At 37.7% G+C, this 21601-nt stretch overlaps 1 protein-coding gene across 2 annotated transcripts; it reads right to left on the bottom strand.

Annotated features, from left to right (window-relative positions):
- Positions 1 to 865: 865 nt before the first annotated feature.
- On the bottom strand, positions 866 to 20319 carry TBC1D7 (TBC1 domain family, member 7). Of its 2 annotated transcripts, XM_010284852.1 has the most exons (8): positions 20113 to 20319; positions 19543 to 19663; positions 18743 to 18823; positions 14894 to 15081; positions 11819 to 11956; positions 10038 to 10183; positions 1969 to 2098; positions 866 to 1132 (listed from the first exon to the last, which is right to left on the bottom strand). In XM_010284852.1, exons 2-8 carry the CDS (start codon positions 19652 to 19654, stop codon positions 1046 to 1048), a joined length of 882 nt encoding a protein of 293 aa, XP_010283154.1. In that variant the 5' UTR covers positions 19655 to 19663; positions 20113 to 20319; the 3' UTR covers positions 866 to 1045. The 2 variants fall into 2 exon arrangements, with proteins under 2 accessions (XP_010283154.1, XP_010283155.1); XM_010284853.1 differs by lacking the exons at positions 18743 to 18823; positions 20113 to 20319 and having other exon boundaries at positions 19543 to 19654.
- Between the last annotated feature and the right edge of the window lie 1282 nt (positions 20320 to 21601).

Raw genomic sequence — 21601 nt, 5'->3', positions numbered from 1 at the left:
CTTTCAAGTGCAATGAGTATATTTGGCACTTCACATACTAAGCATCAATTTGAGTCAAATAACAGCTGAGCAACACATTTTTAGATACAGTTCCCTGGTCTGTGCAAGATGTAAAATTCTATTTTTACATCTTTACATGAAAGATCAGCTCTCCAGCAAACGTCTATCTATGGCTAGTCACTCTACTTCTACTTACATCATGAATTACATTTCTGTATTAGATTTATCTTGAAATATAAACCAAACAAGAATCAAATTACAACACCTTTGAGCCAAGCATTCAACAGAGGCATTGTTTATTACCAGCCCATAATTCTGAATTACATGGACTCGTCCCACTGATTTGCTCCATACCTGCCCGAAGTTACATTTTAGGATAGGACAGATCCACCTTTCTAGAGCATCTTCCATGAAGAACAAAGAAAGAGGTACAGCCATAGAAAGCTTGCTGACAGATAAAAAGAAAGCGTTTTAAGACACTTCAGAAAAGCCTGTCACCCCTGGTCATAGCGATGTCCTCTACCTCAAGCTTGTGATGCCTCTTCCAGAACATTTACCTGAAAGTGTACAGTATTAATAGAGTACATTCACATTTCTAGCAAAGGCATGCTTGTTCACCAAAGAGTTCCAGCAGACTAACATTCAGTAAATTCACCTTAAAAACACCTCCAAGTAGTAACTACTTATATCAAGTATAAGCTGGCATAAAAACACGTTTTTAAATTACAAGTAAGTCTATCTACCTTGCTTCAAGAGTTAGATTTACCTCCCCAAAAGCAAGAGACCACACTGTGCATTCAGAATACTGTAGCTGGCTGGCCAAGAAACACTCTGGACATGATCACACCACCACTAGGTATCTTCATTCCATCTGTATTTATTGCAAAACATTTACATATTGATCACTATGCTATTAGCTGCTTTAATAGCATCTTTACATACAAGAGATGATGAAGAACATCACACTAGCATGTGGGAAGAGTGGTAAAATGTCTTTCCAAATGTCCTTCTTTTTTCCCCAAGCTTTCATAAGCAGAGAAAGTTCTCAGACTGAGTGTGCAGGAGTCCCACAGTGTGTGCGCCACAGATCAACAGCTTTGCTGACAATAGCGTCAGTGTTATCTTGAGGAATCTACAAAAGATCAGGGGCAAGATGTCTTGTCAGAGTACTTAATTTGGACAGTTTTGTTTAAAATAAAGATTTCAAATTTCCAGTTCAGATTTTATCTCTTTATAAAAAACAAAAATGAAACTAGAATCCCACCTCCCTGCCCTACCATTCCACCATCCCTCAGTCCTACACACACCATATTACCTCCAGGTTTTAGACAGAAAGCTTTTCTTTACAAAACAGTATGACAACCACCTAGGCATCTCACACTTCACACATCCCTAACCTGACATCAGGCAGAACTTACAGTGCCCACCCCTGACCACAAATGTATCTAACCTAACTAACCTAGGTAACATGGGATCCTCTAACCCTGCTGCGATGCTCGTTACTATTCATAGAAGGAAACTTCAGGGTCAGGTTAATGATCCCATCCTTAGGTCAAGAGAAAATGTACCTTGAGTCTATAGATTCACACTTGGGCAAGGAGCAAAAAAGGTGGCAGAAACCAACCCTGTAAGGAGCTTCCAGAAAAATTAACCTAGCCTCACCTGCACTTACTTTCACAGAAAACCCCTTTAGTATCACAAGGAATATTGTCAAATCTGTACAAATGTAGATAACACATTTCCCAAAGCCTAAATATCATTTCATTCTATGAAAGCCTTACTTCCTGACAGAAAAAATGATTATTGTCATCCCTGCGCATTCTCCCTTCACCTTGGTACTACTATACTGTTCTCAGTAAGTAATGTAATAGGATCGTATGGTATGTTTGCAACAGGCAAATGACTTTAAGGCTGAAACACACTTTTATAAACCATAAAAGGTAATGCAAAGCACAATAGAGTACTTACATTTTCCAAAAACTGCGTGATCTTTTCTGCAGTATTCAGTGCCAGTATCTTCATTTTAAAGGTTAATAATATCTCCACAGCAACAAAAACGAGAATCTTGCAGGACCCACTAATAACTTTGTCCCAAACTCTAGAAAAAGTGAAAAGGAATCACTAAACATTGTTGTAGTACTTACCTGCTTATTTATCTGATAGAACAGTCTTCGTACAATCACCTTTTTCCAGATTATTTTTCTGGATAACAGCAATGTACAGAATTATTCAGGTCAGGGTAAATAAAAGACATTTTATCAACACCTAAATCTGTACAGAGCAGAGTGATGGCAAGCAGTAATGTATTGATATGGTGTGTTCTTGTTTAGAAATGCAGCTGTTTGCAAGCTCAAATGGAAAAAGCAAATCTTGTTTTAATAGCCTGAATTGTGACAACTATTCGACAGAGTATGGTAAAGGTGAGAATTTTTCCTAGTGCAAGAAAGGAAACAAACTTTATGAACATGTCTAATAAAGACAGTTCAGTTCTTCAAACAGTTAAGTAGCTGAAAATTCAAAAGGATGTAATACTGTACTACTACATCTCAAGAAGCTAAATATTCCAGGTCACTGCTGTATGAGATACCAATACGATATATCAGCAGGATGTAATCCATGACATTTAATTTAAAACACAAGGAACAACTATTAAGACTTTCAACCTATCCCACTGTGCACAGGCTCTCCCAGAATTACCTAGGCACTCCTACTACTTGTATGAAACTGTACCTGGACCTCACAGTTTTAACAACACCTGAAGGGCAGAACTCCAAAGGCTGCAATTTAACAACAGAACTTTGACGAATATTAAAAGAGATCCACACTACTAAAACAGCCTGCAACAATCTGAAATCATCCTTCAGCCAGCAGCTCTATCTCAGGCCTAACTCAACAGACTGGGGATGAAAGATTATCCAAAACCAGTGTGAAACCATCTGTCAGATGGCAGCTTTTATGGGCTTGCATTATTTTTAGGTCTTGAATTTTAAAAGCTGTGTCAGAAAGACTTTGAGGATTACTGTTCTTGCTCCTCCTGAGCATTCGTTAAAAGTGTTTCTCCTTCCAAATAAAAACATGGGGGACAAAGATTACATACTATCCTCCATCATCTCTGAATACAGTAACAGTAACTGGAAAATATCTTCTGCAGCCCACCTATAAACTTGGATCTATGGGTGTGCTTCTTCCAAAGACAATTTTTATATGACCTTATCTCTCAGAACTTGCCCTTGAGCCAGGACTGCCAGGAGAACACAGCATAGGTGTAACATGAACTTTGACAGCTGAATTGAAGAGTAGGTATCACACCTTTAAACAAGAAGGAGTTAAGAAGTCAGAGTCCAAAAAAGAGCCATGAAGATGATGAAGGGACTGGAGCAGCTCTCCTATGAGGAAAGGCTGACAGAGCTGGGGCTGTTCAGCCTGGAGAAGAGTAAGCTCCAGTGGGGGGGGTGTCATCAATGTATATAAGTACCTGAAGTGAGGGGGCAGAGGACAGAGTCAGGCTGTTTTCAGTGGTGCCCAGTAACGGAATCAGAGGCAACGGACACAAACTGAAACACAGGAGGTTCCCTCTGAACATCAGGAAATACTTTTTCACTGTGAGAGTGACTGAACACAGGCACAGGTTGCCCAGAAAGGCGTTAGAGTCTCCCTCCTTGGAGATATTCAAAAGCCATCTGGACATGGTCCTGAGCAACCAGCTCTAAGTGGCCCTGCTTGAGCAGAGGGATTGGTAGGATCAGATGACCTCCAGACGTCCCTGCCAAACTCAACCTTTCTGTGATTCTTTGTGAAAAGCTTTTATAACTCCTAATGTGGAACGGTTGCTGCTGTTACACAGTGCTTATTTTTCACACTGCAATTCAAGTCAGTTCTTTGGTATTTTCTTAACCTTCTATTCACATAACTGTTTTTATACTATTTTCACAACCCATTCATTCACAAAAAAATTCAGAACAGAACTTAACTTATACAGAAGAAATGAGGAAAAGATGTAAAATCCTCAGAACTAGTCTTAAAAAAGAAGGAAACAAAAAACCCCACATGTGCAGATAGGAAAAGAGGCACTGCCAATGACTTTCCCCTTTGCAATTTAGCGTTAATTCCCTGTCTCGCTATGATTAAAAATTAATATAATTCCTATATGGGCAGGAACAATAAATAATCCAAGATTAAAATCTTACTGCTTCCTTTGTGGTTCAAGCATTCCAGGACAAGCAATCACTGTAAATATCACTCTGATGTTGAAGTCAGGTCTAGAAGATTTAAGCAAGGCTATGAGAAAACCAAGCAAGGCTATGTGAGATCACATTCCTGTTCCTCACTGTACAGGTCATCCCTGTTTATTTCTAGTACATTTTCCTTCACAAACATACCTGTTTAGAAGCCAAGAACAGCTCCCCATGTGTTTCATGGGGATCAGAACTGTAACTATAAATGACAATACCGAGAACAGCAGACCTCAAAAACAGGAAAGAATTTTTCAAGTTCATATTAAAGCTCATGTTAATTTGTATACGAACTTACTAATCTGAATATAAAATACCCAGCTGCCTTTCATTATTTTGTTTCCAAGTCTCCTGACTTCAATCTCCATAATTACATTACAGTAGGTTACATTTTATGCTCAGAAAAGTTTTCCTGCATTATTTAGCTTAATTCCAGAACAAATGTTTTAACAACGACAAAATAGATGCACTATCTAAATCACCAGTGTCTAACAAATTTTGGAAGAGGGTGCATAGCAAAGTGGATGAGATGTCAGCACTAACCAGCTGTGTCTACTGCAGTATTTTTCCCCTTAACATTTCCAGTTATTGTTACTCTCAATGCAACTCCACCAGCAAGAGCAATAGGGGAATGACTGTGTGACACTGTGATAAGCAGACCAGCGGTCAGTACCTTCGCTATATGAGTAGAGCCAGGAATAGCAGCACAAACTGTGTCAGAAAAGTGTTTACCACAGCAGTTTCTAGGAAACATGTATTTTCATTATTCTATTCTAATATAGCAGCCTCTATACATTGTATCTCTATTGCTGATAATGTATGTATTCTACTTTCACTTTTTAAATGACAGCAAACACTCAAGATCAAGTATACTGTCAGAGATGGCAACCTGTTACCCGTTTTTTGATACTCCTAGAGATGCAAAAATGTAACAGAAATGTCAGGCAACCATGCCTATAGCCCCACTCAGGAATGCTGAAAGAGAAAGTATACACTAAATTTATTACGGGTTTTGTGACTATCATCCTCTGTGAAATATAACAGTATTCAATATGTGAAATATAACAGTATATTAACCACAGGAGCACTCTTGTAAGTATTTCTTGAACAGTGAGATAGTAGTAACAACCACAAGGAAAAATAAAAAGAAACAGGAAGCTATGAAGGTAAAGAGCATGTCAAGGATTATGCAAATGAAGCCATTTCACCAAGCTTTTCCTGTAGACAGGATACAACTTACTCTGTATGTGAAGGCACCGCATTCTCAAGGCAGTTTCTGAGATTCTTCAACCACTACAGTGCAGCAGTATACAAAAAGCATCACAGCATTGCTGCTCTCTCCTTTTTCTGAAATATTATCATTAGTCTCAAAGCTTTTCCCCCTAGGCTGCAGGGTAAGCACACTCAACCACATTCCCTGGTTCTGGACCTCCAATCAGCCAGGCAGGTGTTTAAAAAGAACCAATGCTTGCTCCTCTGCCTGCACTTCTGGGTGTCCTTCCAATGGTAACTGGGCACAGAGGGACATGATGAGGCTCATACAAGTCTCATCCTGATGTTTTGTCATGATCTTGTGCCCTCTGTCTCCAGAGCTGGGAAGCAGCTCAATTATTTAGACAATGGCAAACAGACTTAAGTTTCTCTATAGTAGTAGCCCACATGCACATTCTTATGACCTTCCACTCTATAGCAAATTTAAGGCATTTTTCGTATTTATGTTCCATCTACTAACAAACTACTTATATTTTTACCACTAGATGTAATTTATGCAGGACACATACACAGGATCACAGATGTAAAACCACAGAAGCCATATATTAATACATGAGGTAGTGCCAATTTGAAAGACAGTCATAAGATTTCAGGAAAACTACCAAATACTTTGCCACAAACAAATTACCAAAGGCTAATAACCTAGCCCCATCAGCTATCACGGCAGAATACAAACATTAGTCAGGGGCACGATATGTGATTGGCAACATCAAGCCATAAAAAATGCTTGGCTTATTCACAATTATATCTGCAAAGCTGCACTACTTCTGTTGTAGCTGGATCATCTGGGGTGACAGTGGTGGAATAAGCCGAAGTGCCATTTTGCCTGCAGAGCTGCAGCCACAAACGGCACACCGAGCTTTAACAGCAGGGATCTCCGGCTGGGGGCCCACACAGCACCATTTGGAAGCTCTCCATGCATGGGGCTTACTGAACAGATGCCCAGATACGCTGTTGCAGAATCTGTGCAAATAGGATAAATGGTGAGTGTAAAAACAAAGGTGTGATCCAGTTCCCTCCCTGTTTCAGAGATGAGTAAGCCTTTCTACCCCTCTTGAGCCTGTGCCACTGGCTGGTTCATTTTCCAGGAAGCACCCTGTCTATACTCCAGATGGGATACAGAGCCCTGAGGACACAAGTGCCTTCAAAACAACCAGTCTGCTCCTCTTTTACCAATGTGGCACCTTTAAGAAGTTTGTTAAGAAGCTTGTTGCATAATATGTCAAGTGTATTAGGGGAAGCAAAGTCACTGCGTAAGCTCAAAGGAAAATTTTCTACGTGAAACCTGTCCATATAATTTTTCCAAGCCCATTTATATTAAACTGATGCATAAATTTTACCTATAACTCGGAGAAGTATGCTATAAAACAGTATTTATACTGAATGACAATGCCTGTCAGGAGTAAAGCTGGTATTATGCAACTTCATTTCACCGTTATTGGATAAAATTTCTGCATAGCATATACAAATCTTGTACATCTTAGAGAAAAAAAGAAAACCATGACATTTAGATTTAGCTGCCTGGCAGAGAAGACTACAATTTATAGACAGCAAGCAACATCTCTAACAAATACAGTGCTAAATCCTAAGTTAAATTAAATCATAAAAGACTGAGCCCAGATCATCTCTCTACTTGACAAAAAGTAAGTAAAACTCACAGGAGGATTGGAGACCTGTTTTCAATTCTCAGCAGTTCCAACACTGCCATTTGGATACATTTCAGATAAGCATTCGGACTTCCACATTCTAATCCAAACTGAATCTCCAAGCATTAATTAAGTTCATCTGTCACATGCTACCCATGAAGTATGTTATTTCCTTAGCAAATGAGGCCATTATGATTACAACTGAATAATTCAGAAACCTAAACTGGCAAGAAAAAGAGCACTTTTATCATATTCCCACAAGAATTATTGGGAAAAGGGATTGCTATGTCATCAGAAGTACCAACACTGAAATTTGTTTTCACTCCAGTGATACAAAAAAGCCAGTATTTTGACCTTTTCCATAGCAAAAAAAAAAAAGTATTTAAAAAATTTCAGGTCAGCAAAATATTCTATTTCAGTATGCAAAACTGCCTATTAGAATGCTGAACAGTACACTAACCAGACAAAATATTTTATATAAATTAACTGATTCAAAATGGTAGAAGTTTGAAACCAAAGATTCTGACGAGGAAATATGAAATCAAAATTCTTCATCTAGATTTTTCTTTTACATTATCAAGACAACACAGCTCCATTAAATGTTCCATTTTCAACAGAAATTTTAAAAAACCCTGACTCTTCCAATAGCAAAACTGCTCTGATGCAAATTCCTTTCAGGTCTAGTCCTCTGCCGTAAGACCTAGTTGCAAAATTAAATCACATAAGCTCTAAATGAAAGTATCTCCTAGAAGACATGCAAAGAAGTTCCTAATGCAGTAGTTTGCAAGGGCTATTTCAGATCACAGAAGCCTACAGAAAAAAAGGCCTGCCAGTCAGCAAGTCACAGGTAGAGCAGTCACTTCTACTGACAGTAGTTTAAGTTAAGGCACTAAGTTTCATACAGAGAAAGCAGAATGAAACAAGGTCAATCATTATCTGCTGAAAGTAACCTACAAATGTAGATGTAAATTAGAGACGCCGGGAAACCATATGTGTTCAATTGCTTTTATGTGAGGGTGTAACAAACATTTTATACGTGCTTACATAATTTCTGTAGCCATAAAAGTAGTAAAACCTTTTAACTACCACATCATGCACAACTACAGAGAGATTACTATTTTGGAGCCTTACAGGTGCTTGATGAGAAGAACTTGCCATGTAACAATTACCGTGCTGCACACGGTAAGATCTAACGGTCTACTACCAAATCCTTCGGTTTTGGTTCAAAATTTTTTTTTTCTCTCACGTATATTCCTTGCCAACACACAGAACCTCAAAGACCATGGTACAACAATACTGGAGAGCGTGATTTCTAATCTTACAGCTTGTTCCCTAAAACACCCTTATTTTCATAACGGGCAAATAAAACATTTTTAAAAACGGCTGTTTCCCACTTTCCTTCATGCAACGTGAAGTCCCAGATAAACAAGCAAGATTGCATTCACTATTCAGATTATGAACAACTTTACCACCATAAAGCATTTTCTACAGACCATTTTACAAAGCGCTCTGTTTCCACACTAGGTTCCTATACTTGCCACTCAAGTCCTGGAGGTGCTGGAGTAAAACCTCTCTTGAACATAGTTACTTCTCCAAGTTTTCAGGCAGCTGAAAATTAAACCATTGTTTAGTCTGTGCCACCTCCTGCTCAGCTATTAGAAGCTCTTGTTAATGCAGAAGGGATATGCTTCTCTACATCTAGTTAGAATTTTCTGCTTTCCAAGAGTTCTCAGGCAGCAGAACTACAGAAATCACAGAAGCTTAATTTCAAAAGCCCTCCAGTGAAGTGCCGTGCACAAGAAATTTCCCCTTTTAAAACCTGGACAACCTATTTTTAATTGTCGAATCCTGATAGAAGGCATTATTTCGTTAATTCTGTAATAGTCAACGTGCCCTAGTACTTTTTAAAATAACCATTCTGTCATGGTTTAACCCCAGCCAGCAACTAAGCACCACACAGCCGCTCACTCACTCCCCCAGCCCCACCCCAGTGGGATGAGAGAAGAATTGGAAGGGTAAAAGAGAGAAAGAAACTCATAGGTTGAGATAAAAACAGTTTAATAATTAAAAAGAAATAATATTTTTTTAACAATTTAAGGAAAAGAGGAGAAAAAATAACAAAGAGAGAGGAAAACACATCCCAAGAAAGACGAGTGATGCAAATGAAAACAATTGCTCACCACCAAACGATGCCCAGCGAGTCCCCAGTCAGTGCCCCCCATGCCATACTCCACCCAGTTTTATTGCTGAACATGACATCATACGGTACGGAATATCCCTTTGGTCAGCTGTCCCAGCTGCGCCCCCTCCCAACGTTTTGTGCACCTCCAACCTACTCGCCAGTGGGGCGGTGTGAGGAGCAGAAAAGGCCTTGACTCTGTGTAAGCACTGCTCAGCAGTAACTAAAACATCCCTATGTTATCAACACTATTTTCAGCACAGATCCGAAACATAGCCCCATACAAGCTACTGTGAAGACATTTAACTCCGTCCCAACCAAAACCAGTACACATTCCTAAAAATTTTTTCATCTAATGGTAATGGAAAGATTTTAGTTAAAAAGCCTGAAAACCGACTACCATTCAGCTATCTATCACTAAGAGGGGATTTGGAGTTTTAAATCCTAGGAGGCATTAAGTGTCTAACAGAATCAGCCACGATATTTAACTCCATTCTTTTTTAATTTAAGTATGAGAAATGATCACACAGAGATTAACTTGTGTGAGTAACAAGTGGAATCAAATCCAATTTTGTCATTTCCAAGTAAACAATAAAGTTAACTTCATAATCTTACAAATAAAATAAGGAAAGGTCTTTGCCTGCTAGTGTTGACACAAAGCTAAAACTACTATATAATTACAAACAGAAAGAAACAAAGAGAACTTGCCTCTGTAAACTGGACTCGGGCAAACAGCCTGCAAAACACTTTTTAAACCAAAGATCGTAAGGGAGTTTACTCATTGCAGCACATGCTTTCAGATGCATCAGGAGTCTGTTATCTTCAATGTTCAAATACTGCTCCAAAATCTTTGGCTGAGAAAGGAATTGGAAAATTTTAGATAATTCACATCATAGTACCCTCCATAGTTAACACTTGCTATAAGACAAGAAACATCTTAAAAATCCAATTGGCATAAAACAACATGTTAAAATAATGAACTTGCATTGTTTTAACTAAAAACATCAGGTTCCAAACCACAAGCATTGCTGATTTTTGCAATTAGCTAATTACATACTTAACTAAACAAACCACCTCAGGTTCCTTAAATTGCTGACCACTAGCAGAACTTCCAAAATATGCAGTATTCTGTAATGCAAGGAGGTGTTTGAGAGCTTAAGATAATGTATAGATTAAACATGCACTAATTACTGCTACCTTCACAGGTAAAATTGAGTTTCATTCACCTCAAATCTAACTACCTTAGCACATGTCAAAAAAAAAAAAATCTACACACAATGCAGCAAAACCCAGAAAATCAACTCTGAGAGTAAATCCCTGTGCAACATATTAAAAGCTGGACACTGATTTCTTGTTTAAAAATCCAAAGCATTTAGAAGCATAAAGGTGTGGATATCCACATAAAAACATGGATAATTCTCATTTTGTTTAAATTCTAATGTAAGACAATACAATTTTTCATTAATTCAGGAGTACCTTTATGCTTTTGGTCATAATTAGGTAAACAGATAATGACTTCAGCTGTTGAAAGGAGAAAACACTTCCTTTGTCCATATTCTAACATCCAGAGTCTCGGTACAGTGTTTGTATTAATAAACAAAAAACTTAGGGAGGGAGACACTTGGCAGTCTCTACGTAGTAAGAACACATACTTCATCTTAAAATGCTCCTCTGTCCTTTGAAAGGAATTACAGCAATCACTATCGTTGAATGTATCACCTCCAGCAACAGGAGGTACATTTAAAAAGTATTTCTTAGTGCCAAAAGAATAACCAACAAAGGATGTGCATAATTTTCTGCAACTAATTTTCATTCAGTGATTGCTAGTACACAGGTACTCCGATACTTTTATTTCGGTGGATATCGTTAACTAAAAGTTTCTTATCTGTTAAGACTATTTCAAGAAAAGCTTTTGTAATTTTTATAGATATGCATTTTCTTTAAAATCAAAATTGAATTTTAGAAACCAGTAAGATAGGAATTCAAAATTAATATATTATGAGAGCATTTAAATGATCAGTACCAGAAGAACTCTATTCCATTTTTTATTACAACTTAATTTGCAACATACTGTTTTTCTGAAGACGCAGTACCCTGCTCCATTTACAAAGCAAAACAATTGTGCTTTGTCTATCATCCAATGAGCAGCATATGGATGCCAGAGATGCAGCCTAAAAAGCAGCAGACATACATCAAGATGTTCTTAACTTTGTGACATTTCTAACTGTTTAAAATAAAGAAAATTCTTAAGTGACCAATTTGTAAAAAATATAATTCAACTAGATACAGTGTAAGCTTTACCTAACCTAAAAATAAAATAAGATGTAATTGAAAACTACCATGTAGCAAGCACACATAACTTCTAATGTTATCAGTTGGTGGAACAGAATCCAAGGGTGCCACCTCTGACACTCCGGCTGTCTCCATATATTAATGCTTTACATGATTGGCTCTCCTCACAAAAAGAAAAAAAAGTGTTTTTTCCTTACTAGTTGTTGTAATGAATCTTTGTGCTTGCTGTTCAGCTGATTCACAAAGCAACTGACGAGCCAGTAGCATTCTATAGGATCCTCCACCATTTCCTCCATTGCTTTAGCAATAGCAAGAAACACTTCATCTTCAGGTTCCTGGAAAAAAAAGCCAAAAAAGTGAACCACACAGAGTAGTAGTTCACTACTACTACTACTACAAGTATTGGACTATCTGATTTAAATTAGTCTTATATTCTTTTTCCCTGATATTTTGGAAAACAAACTGGAATCAACATACACAAAGAGCTGTTCTGACGTTCATAAATAAAACATCAGGCAGCAGCTGCATTACAGTTAAAGCAGAACAAGTAAGGCTTGTCTTGTTTTTAAAACCAAAACATACAACAGGAGTTTGGAACAACTCTGATTAAAAGCTCTCAAATGTTCTCATATGAGATATTACATCATAACAAGGTAGCAACAATCCTACTGCTATGCCCCACATTTTTATACTGCATAGCAGCGGAATTTTTCATCCTATTCCTTGCTAAGGGCCAAACAGGCCCCTCAAACACGTTTGCCATGGATGTTACAGTTATTGAAAAAAATAATGCAGCCACAAGCCGTATGCCTCCCTTCAACATGCAAAGAAACACTTGGTTTGAGATAAACATCTTTCTAGAGACAAAAAAATACCTCTACCAGGTGACAAGTATCTTGTTCCCCACAATACCTGACCAAAAGCATGTGATAGGCATGCCATCATCTTTTCTCCTGAGGATATACTTTCCTAACAGAAGTATCAGCATGCCTAAACCACAGTATGGTATGGTACAATACGACTGCACACAAGGTAGATGCAGGCAAACTAACGCCAACAGCTAGCTCAGGAAGCATCTAAACTGAGAAAGATGCACAAAGGAAAGGCTGTTTATTTGCCCTGTTTATTACAGTCTTCCTTACGCAAGCAGTACTGACTACATTAGGAAGCAGGGTAACAAGCCAGGTATGTATCCATAGTCTGATCTACAGTAACCATCAGCAGCAGTAAGCTATGGTATCACAGGCTTTTGCACAGATTACAACTCGTGCAAAACACACTACTACTGGGATATGCCCCTGTTATAGAGACAGCTGCAATACACACAAATCCCTACATAAACTCTCTGCTTTCAGGTGCACAAAACATATTTAGCAGACTTTTGTGATTTGTGACTGAAACATTTCAAAATATTTAGAACAATCCAACATCATCTTTATACTCCCACTGCCTCCACAATAAAACATCTGCATTACCACCAAGCAGTAACCTCTTATAAGTTTAAGGGGACACAGTGCACCGAAAACAGGCTGGCATAAAGAGAACAGATGCTTTCTGCAGCAAAACAAACATAAGTTACAGGACTAATAGTTGTGGATCTGCTAAACACATTCTCTATGAAACCCCATCACAGTACTGAGAACAGCTAGTGCTCTGGGATGCACTGACAAAATACTTGTTGGGTTGATGGTTGGATTTGATAATCTTAAAGGTCTTTTCCAACCTTAAAGATTCTGTGATTCTGTGAAAGCAATACTGCTCTACAAGGGATGAATTTTCAGCCCACTGAGTCACAAGCCAAGATCAAGGAAATTTCTCTACAGGCAGCTTGCAGGGTAGGATCGCCACGTTTCTAGGCAATGTTAAAGGCACAACAACTCTCCCTCCTCTGACAAGAGAATGCTGTATACAATCCTCCAGTCCAAAATATAACTGAATTTTCCATGTTAACTTCAACTCTTTAAGTTCCTATGTCACATTTGTTATTTTTCATCTGTAGTAACAAAAGTAAGCTGGGCTACAGTGAACATGGATAAATTAACATTAAATGCAGGATTAAATCCACTTCAGAAAGCCCCATGGCTCCTTTCATCACCTCTTCTTTCACAGAGGCTTATACGTAAGATCCACACATTGTTTTTATCATCACACTATAGATGCATGTCCTGGTTTCAGCCAGGATAGAGTTAATTTTCTTCACAGAAGCTAGCATGAGGCTACGGTTTGGATGTGGGATGAGAAAATGTAGATAACGTGCTGATGTTTTGAGTTGTTGCTAAGTAGTCAAGGACAGTCCAGCTTCTTGTGCTGGCCTGCCAGCGAGGAGGCTGGGGGTGCACAGGAAGCTGGGAGGGGACACAGCTGGGCCAGCTGACCCCAACTGGCCAAAGGGATATTCCATACCATGTGACATCATGCTTGGGATATAAAGCTGGGATGAAGAAGGAAGGGGTGGAAGGACTTTCGGAGTTATGGCTTCTATATTCCCAAGTAACCTCCTTCCCTGGAGATGGCTGAACACCTGCCTGCCCATGGGGAGTAGCGAATGAATTCCTCTGCTTGCGTGCACAGCTTTTGCTTTACCTATTAAACTGTCTTTATCTCAAACCATGAGTTTCCTCATTTCTACTCTTCCAGTTCTCTCCCCCATCCCACTGTGGGGGAGTGAGCGAGTGGCTGCGTGGTGCTTGGTTGTCAGCTGGGGCTAAACCACAACACATCATCAAAACATAGACCTGTTTACCCGTTTGAGTACACTGTAAACTAGAGAGTACATGCATTACCTAACAGAAGTCTAGATCAGCTCAGACTAACAGAAAAAGAAGGTCAGTACATTAAAGTCTAGATTTAAAAACAAGTAATTGAAATATATGATGTAATGTGCAGTAAGTCACTGCTTGTACAGGCTCTGAATTATCCTTGTTCCAGGACATAAAAGAATCTATAAGCTCTGATAAGATTATGTCATTTTCATTTCAGTGCTATAAGAAACTGAAGTGTACTAGAATACAAAAGGCTTGAAGCCTAGCAGGCAAAATACACAAAAGATATTTTAAGGCATAAAAATCTTAATTAAGTATTTAGGGGAAGAAAAAGAGAAAAGCACTTTGACTAAAATCCCTTATTTTATACTAGTACTTCCTTTTCCATTCACCTTACTTTGTCTATCTACCTGCATTTGTGGAGCTACTTGCAGTTCAGTTTCTCACAGGTTTATAGTTTGAAATTAAATAAAATGCTGTATTTAAAAGACTGTTAACATGGCAACTGACCAATGGAAAAGCCAAGTTTCGAGGCAATTTTCCTGATTCCAGTTGATGTATGCGGAGGAAAACATCTACCTGTGGGGTAGAATCATTAATAAAACGAATTACATGAAGTGCATGGTGTATATCCCAGTACTGCTCCTTCCGGTACTTCATCACCAAAGCATGAGATTCATGGTGAGGAGGAATAATTCCTAAAAAAAAAAAAAAAAAAAAAAAGAGAGAGAGAGAGAAAGATAAGCAACTGTAAAGAGAAAAAACAGAGCACTCAAACTCCCTTTCCAAGAGATCTGCCTAAAGTCAATTTCTGCTACAACTCCAGCCTACAGGAATGTAGGACCTGGCACTGCAGTTTGTTTATAAACTTGGTCAAAGAATACAGGAAGAAAATTCTACAAATTTGGAAGTCAATAGACCAACAAAGCACTTTAGCATTACATTTATAAAAACAAATTTCATATGTTAAATGAGCATAGGCAGAATCTACCCTCAGGCTATTGTTTCTCAAGCTCTTCTACAAGGTTTTCAGCAAATGAACACTAACACTTTTGTATACCACATCAGTGTGCTGGTAAGAAATGTCATTGTTGGGATAGATTAAAAATATTTTAATTGGTTTATTCTTCCTTTCCAACAACCTTTCTTTATTTTTAAATTGTGAATCTTACTTCTTACTTGTTTATACCTAGCTGTAGTTTTTAATACAGTACTAGTTGCATATTTGTGCCCAGCTTCCATTTATTTTGAAAACAAAGTGGATGCAGAATGATTTTTATATATATTAGTTGTTCATGTTCTCAAACTCCAGAGATGACCAGAGAATATATACATACAATTAACTAATGCAAAGATACTGTACATTCCAGTATTATTTAATTTACTGTTAGATCTCTGCTGGAAAATTCTTTACTCACTGTATCATAGATTAATCCTCCCTAGAGCAACATTCAGAAGCAAAATCAATCACACAGCTTGAATCAGTTACAGATTAAAACTTAAGACTACCACTCAAACACTTTGCAAGGTAACCTTTTTTTACCTCCTTAGCACAACACAAATTTTTTTTCTAGTTTCCTAGAAGGAAAAATAAAAAAGGAAAAAAAAAAAAGTATCTAAATAGAGAGGCAGAGAAAATTAAACTGATTATGATCTCTAGAAGAGACGCTCAACATTTCACTCAATCCTTCCCCTCACTCAAGACCCAGTCTTGCCATACACTGACGTTGACAACAAAACTGTCACAGGCTTCAACAGAGATAAGATCGTACACACACCAAAGAAAAAAATGCCATTTCCGTATCACTATGGAAGCAGAATTTTTCTCGTTGTAGAAACCCATGAGAACAAAGTATTCTTCAAAAATCAGTTCTGAAACAGGCTACCTGCTGCTTTTCTCTCTCATGTAAAGAAGGAAGTATTCCTGCCAACCGTTAAACCACAAAATGGCTAAGTTTTAGTAACACGCACATCAGACAGAAAATTATCTTTTATTTTCCAGCTACAAACCCGCCTGCATTTCAAAAGCTAGGACAGAGCATGACATTTTTCTCATTATGCAAGAACAGAGTCAACATCATGACTTTGTATGTACATTCTGCCAACTGTTTTCCTCAAATACAGAAGACTACCTTAGGCAGGCAGAAAAGAATCTTAAACAACACAGGGATGTCTAGGAACCATCATGAGTCATACTTGAACAGGAAGTTAACAGAGACATCGCTGACAGACCCCATAACCAGGGACAGCATCAAGCCTTGGTATGTGTCTGAGAGAATTTTGCCGATAGAATCTCTTTTGTCAATCTATTAACACCGTTTAGAGGAGATGTGACACCTCCCACCAGAAACGGACTGGGCTGTTGTTCCAATCATTTAGGAAGAAATATTTTGCACTGCCCCTCTGAATACCAGCTTTTCTAATGAGTGTTAACACTAAGATGCAGCACAAGTCCTCTGTTCACCCAAGGAGTATACAGAATAACTGTATGCATACTTGAAATAAATCACTCTGGGTTTACAATTATTGATTTTTTTAAAAGATTTTGTCATTTCCCATACAGTTAACTCAGAGGTGTTTTGTGTTATCATGTGATTCACAAATCACCCTATCTACAACAGCCAAAGATAGACCACTGGCTCTGCAGTAATCTACAAGTTTGCCAAGAGACTCTTGCTATTATAAATTTGGCTGAAGGATCTTTTACTGAGTCACTTGTCCGAACTTCATACGCTGTATTTCCTACTAATAATATTTTAAAGGATGCTGACTACTTCACTGGGTCCCAGGGTACAAGAATCTTTTTCATCCTAAAATTAGTACTCTAATGGCAGAGGCTTTTATCACGTAGGATTACTCTGTTAGTTCAATGATCAATGCCAAGAACTTCAAGTTTTATAATGAGATCTTGCACCTTCTGCACACTGTTCATTTACTACTTCTCCCAAAAAGAAAGGCTTACAAATCCAAATAATCAGAAATATGAAGCCACAATTTTTAAATTGTAGGGGAAAAAAAAAAAGATGAAAAAAATAAAAGATCGTTTAAAACTCAGCTAAAACTTTCTCATACCTTATTTCAAACTCCAGACACTGTAGTGGAACGTGGAGATCAAGAAGGGAAACAGAAGATGTTTACTTTAACATTGCTCAAGATCATGGCTAAGATAAACACACATCCTAAACCAGAGAAAAACTGTTTTGTAAAATACTCATTCTGAGGTAGGAGTCACCAACATTCCTGACTCTGAATTACAGGCTAAAAACCTTCACAATAAGAGATATATATGGGATCTGTATCACATATTCTGGAGAGCCAAAGGACAAAGAAGTAGGATAGTTCACAGACAGCAGGACAGCAGTTTCCAAGCCAGTTTGCAGACTGATGCTGCTGGTCTCTCCCTGATGAAACAACATTTCAGATATCAGCACCCTTCCTGCCAGCACAGCCCTGGTAATACAAGACTGAGCATGGGAGCCACACTGAAGCTTCTCAGAAGTGGCACAATGCTCCACCACCAACAGTATGGTAAACCACATTTCTCCTCCAGAGATTCAGTCAGATGATGTACCTTCACATGCAATCTGGCAGTGTTTCTCCACCTGCACCAACTCTTAAAAGAAACTCTCCAGATACCTTGTAAGGGTCAGAATTCCTGGACCTTCCACAACCCCTCCTGTCTCCAAGTGATATGACCTTGCATCTAGTAAACCCAATACACTTAACCAGTTACTGCAAAGTCATTAATACTTTTGAATTATTATCTAAGGAAATAGAATCTATTTATGATTTTTTTTTTATCGTATCCGTTTGTTTCTGTCCTCGTAACTTCTTCAACAGCAAACAAAACTTAAAGCCAGAAGCAAAACCAGAGGAAACCAAGATTTTATAGAACCCAAAGCTTCTCTTTAGAATAAACACACATCCCATACCTTGCCCAGTTTTTTATAAGTTTAATCACAGCTTTACTTCAACTTAATTGTCTGTTATTTTAGGAACCAAACTGAGTATCTTATCAGGTATCAGTGACTTGTTATAATCTCCACCTTTCAAATCCATTTTATAAATTTACGTGGATAGTGTTATGAAGTTAAATATAGAAACACACTCTTCTAGGTATACTTCAGCAAAAGTTCTCAGAAACTATGCACAGAATATTGTTTTATAGTTGCCGTTGTGCATCCTAGGTGGATACAAAAATAGGTTAAATATGTATCAGTAGGCAAGGTAGTACAGAATAATCCATGTCATTAAAGGAAATCCATGTCGCTAAAGGAAAAAAAAAAAAGCAAAGCAGAAAAAAATACACTTTCCTACATACTCATTTCCACAGAGGATCACAGATGTCGTATTTCATACCTAAAAGCACCTTCCACACCAGTATACGATACATGGATGGGAGAGGAAACCTTTGACTAAATGTGCAAAGCTTCTCAATATCTGTAGAGAGATAAGGAGAAAAAATTAAAGTAAATTTAAATATAAGTATGTTTGAGTCTCTGATCTACCCAGTTATAACAAATCCTTAGGTGCAGATCAAAATCCTCACTTTCATCATTATTATCAAAAAACGTTTTCACTGCCACAATTGAGAATAGAATATGCCCTAGAAACTGCAACAATTTTGAAAAATATACATATTTTGACTTGATTTACAATAAAACTACCCTAGGTTTCACCAGGAAGAAACTACCATTTTTAGGCAAGGCATTTTGTAAATCGTGTTGGTACATCAAAACAATTAAGGGCTTTGTTAAAGGGACAACATTTATCCTTCTATTATGTTAGAGATGTAGCACTCCTCAGGGACCAAAAGCAATAAGAAAATCTTCATTGTTTTGAGGTTAGATGGAATTAACAGCATGAGACAACATATTTTCAGATTAAAATTGCTTTCATCAAAAAACTTTTCACTTCTTGGGCATACAGAGTGAGAGAAGAAAAAAAAGAAAAAAAACAAGCAGAGAAGTCTTTAATAGCTTTAAAAATAGATTTTCAGACCTTTGAAACTCAAAAGACTGATAGTAACAACCAAGAGATTAGTGGTAAAAGATGCAAAACTTAAACGAGTACTAAGCACAGCAGCTAAACATTTTCTATTATTCCCTCCCCAGCCCCAAATCACCAAAGTAATAGAGGAAATAGTGAAATCAACTTGCCCAACCGGTCATCTTTTAACAGAATTTCCAATGATTTCTTTTCTTCAACTCCACGAAAACCCACTTTTTCATAATACACTGAGCGAAAGTTTCTCTGAGAGTCATCAGCCATGATTGATTCCTTTTGGAGAAACAGTAATTCCCTTAAGACTTACAGGAATACATTCCTATTGTGTTAAGGTCAAATACTTTTGCACACTGATAAAAGCCGCCTGCCTATGTCCCTATAGTATTAATAAACTCTACAGAATATGAAAATCTTCCAAGATTTTTTTCATCATATGCTAACATAGAGAGTCATAAAAATAACTGAATCTAAGCAAGGTATAAAGTTACCCAATTGCCAAATGAAACACAAGAATTTTTTATTCCTGTAGTCAATTACACTACTTTTCAAAAAGTTTCAAAAAAAAAATGCTGGAAAGACACTTTGTGTTTTATGTGGTATCATGTATTTCAAAATGAATATAAAGAAATACAGTTAAGAGTCTGACAAAATTTTGGCTACAGAAACCCTAATCAAGTACAACTGCTCCCCAGATAATTAAAATCATCAGGTTTCATACTCACCAGACAAGGTAACCAGAAGTAAGGACAAGCCAATGCTGGCCTCAGTAGCACAAGGATGACAGGAAAAAATAAGGCTAGGCATGTAGGTTTGTTCTTAAGTTGCAGATTTGAATTAAATGTTCACATTACTATCAGGTGCTGTATCAGCCACAGTCTTGAGCTTGTTATTCCAGTACTAAAAAGAAATGTATGTCTCATTCTTATACTGAAAGAAAACCAAATTTCAGTGAGTACTCTGTGTTTCATAACAAATGCAACTGACATTTCCATTCACTTCAACCTTCTAAATATCAATTCTCTCTCCCCTGCAGGCTTGCAAATACGAGAAAGTTCTGTTTTGTAACTCAAAGGACTAAAAACATCCTAACTTTTATCCCCAGGGACAGCAGCAAAGTTTGGAGAAAAATAATTTGTTCTGAGTGAGGAGCAATGGAATGATACATTGAAAAGCTTTTCTAGTTAAAGTCTTCTTTTCCTTGCTGAACCAAAGTACACATCAGGAGCAAAGCATTTGCAGACATAAATAAAGGCCACAATTTTGCAAAGAATGCACATATTTAAAATTGTATATCCACAAGGCCTATCTGCGTTTCAAATTAAGTCCATTTTTAGTGCTTCATAGGATCAGGGCTAAGACCAGACAGAAAAAAATAAACCAGCAAAGGAATTAATGCTTTTTGAGAAAGGTCAAATACTATCGCAAAACCAGAGGAAAAAAATATTTATATTCCTTGCAAGACATTCTGGTTGTGCACTATCCTTATGAAAATGACTGTGATGTTCATGTATTATGCATTTAAGAGTCCAGTGATCAGAGTGTTTTCTACTTACATTGCAGCCATGTCTAAAAGCAGACTTAAGATGCTATAGACACTCAACTGCATTTAAAACATTTAAAATTTCTTAAAACTGAATTTAATATGTACTATTTAGAATCTAAACATTTAGCCTGTACCACTTGTGGAAAGCTGACAGTAGAGTCACAAAACAGAAAAAGTACAGTTTGAAAAATAACAGCATGATCTATAAGAAGGGAGTATTATTTTAATCATTTTAAACTGTCCCTGTACCAGCAGTACACTTTATTTACTCAGTGGAAAAAAGGAGGAACATTGTTTCCTCCCTCTCTCCAAATTTAGGATATATAGTTTCATGTTAGGCAAACGATCCATGTTCCAATCTTTACATGTATCTTCAATAAACCGGAAAAAGGAAGGGTGAAAATAAATCCCTAGCCAGTCCACTGGAAGTGCTCTGTATGAAAGAATACAACTAACTCATCCTGTCGTCAAAAAGCAATGCATTTTCTGCCTTAAGAGCACTTTTATTATTAAATTTCACGCCAGGTGATTTTAACAGCAGCAATGAAATGTAAGTACTTAACAAAGAACCAGACGTGATGCCAAGACACTTCGGCCCCTTTACAGGAGGCCGTCCCTTGCACCGACTAAGATGAACTTTGCGCGCAGCCTTGGCAAAGCCGGGCCGG

This window comes from Phaethon lepturus, unplaced genomic scaffold (genome assembly GCF_000687285.1).
Source record: "Phaethon lepturus isolate BGI_N335 unplaced genomic scaffold, ASM68728v1 scaffold5104, whole genome shotgun sequence".
In the NCBI taxonomy this organism is placed as follows: Eukaryota; Metazoa; Chordata; class Aves; order Phaethontiformes; family Phaethontidae; genus Phaethon; species Phaethon lepturus.
Note: the sequence above shows the minus strand (reverse complement) of the source record. Positions and strands in the feature narration are given on the sequence as shown.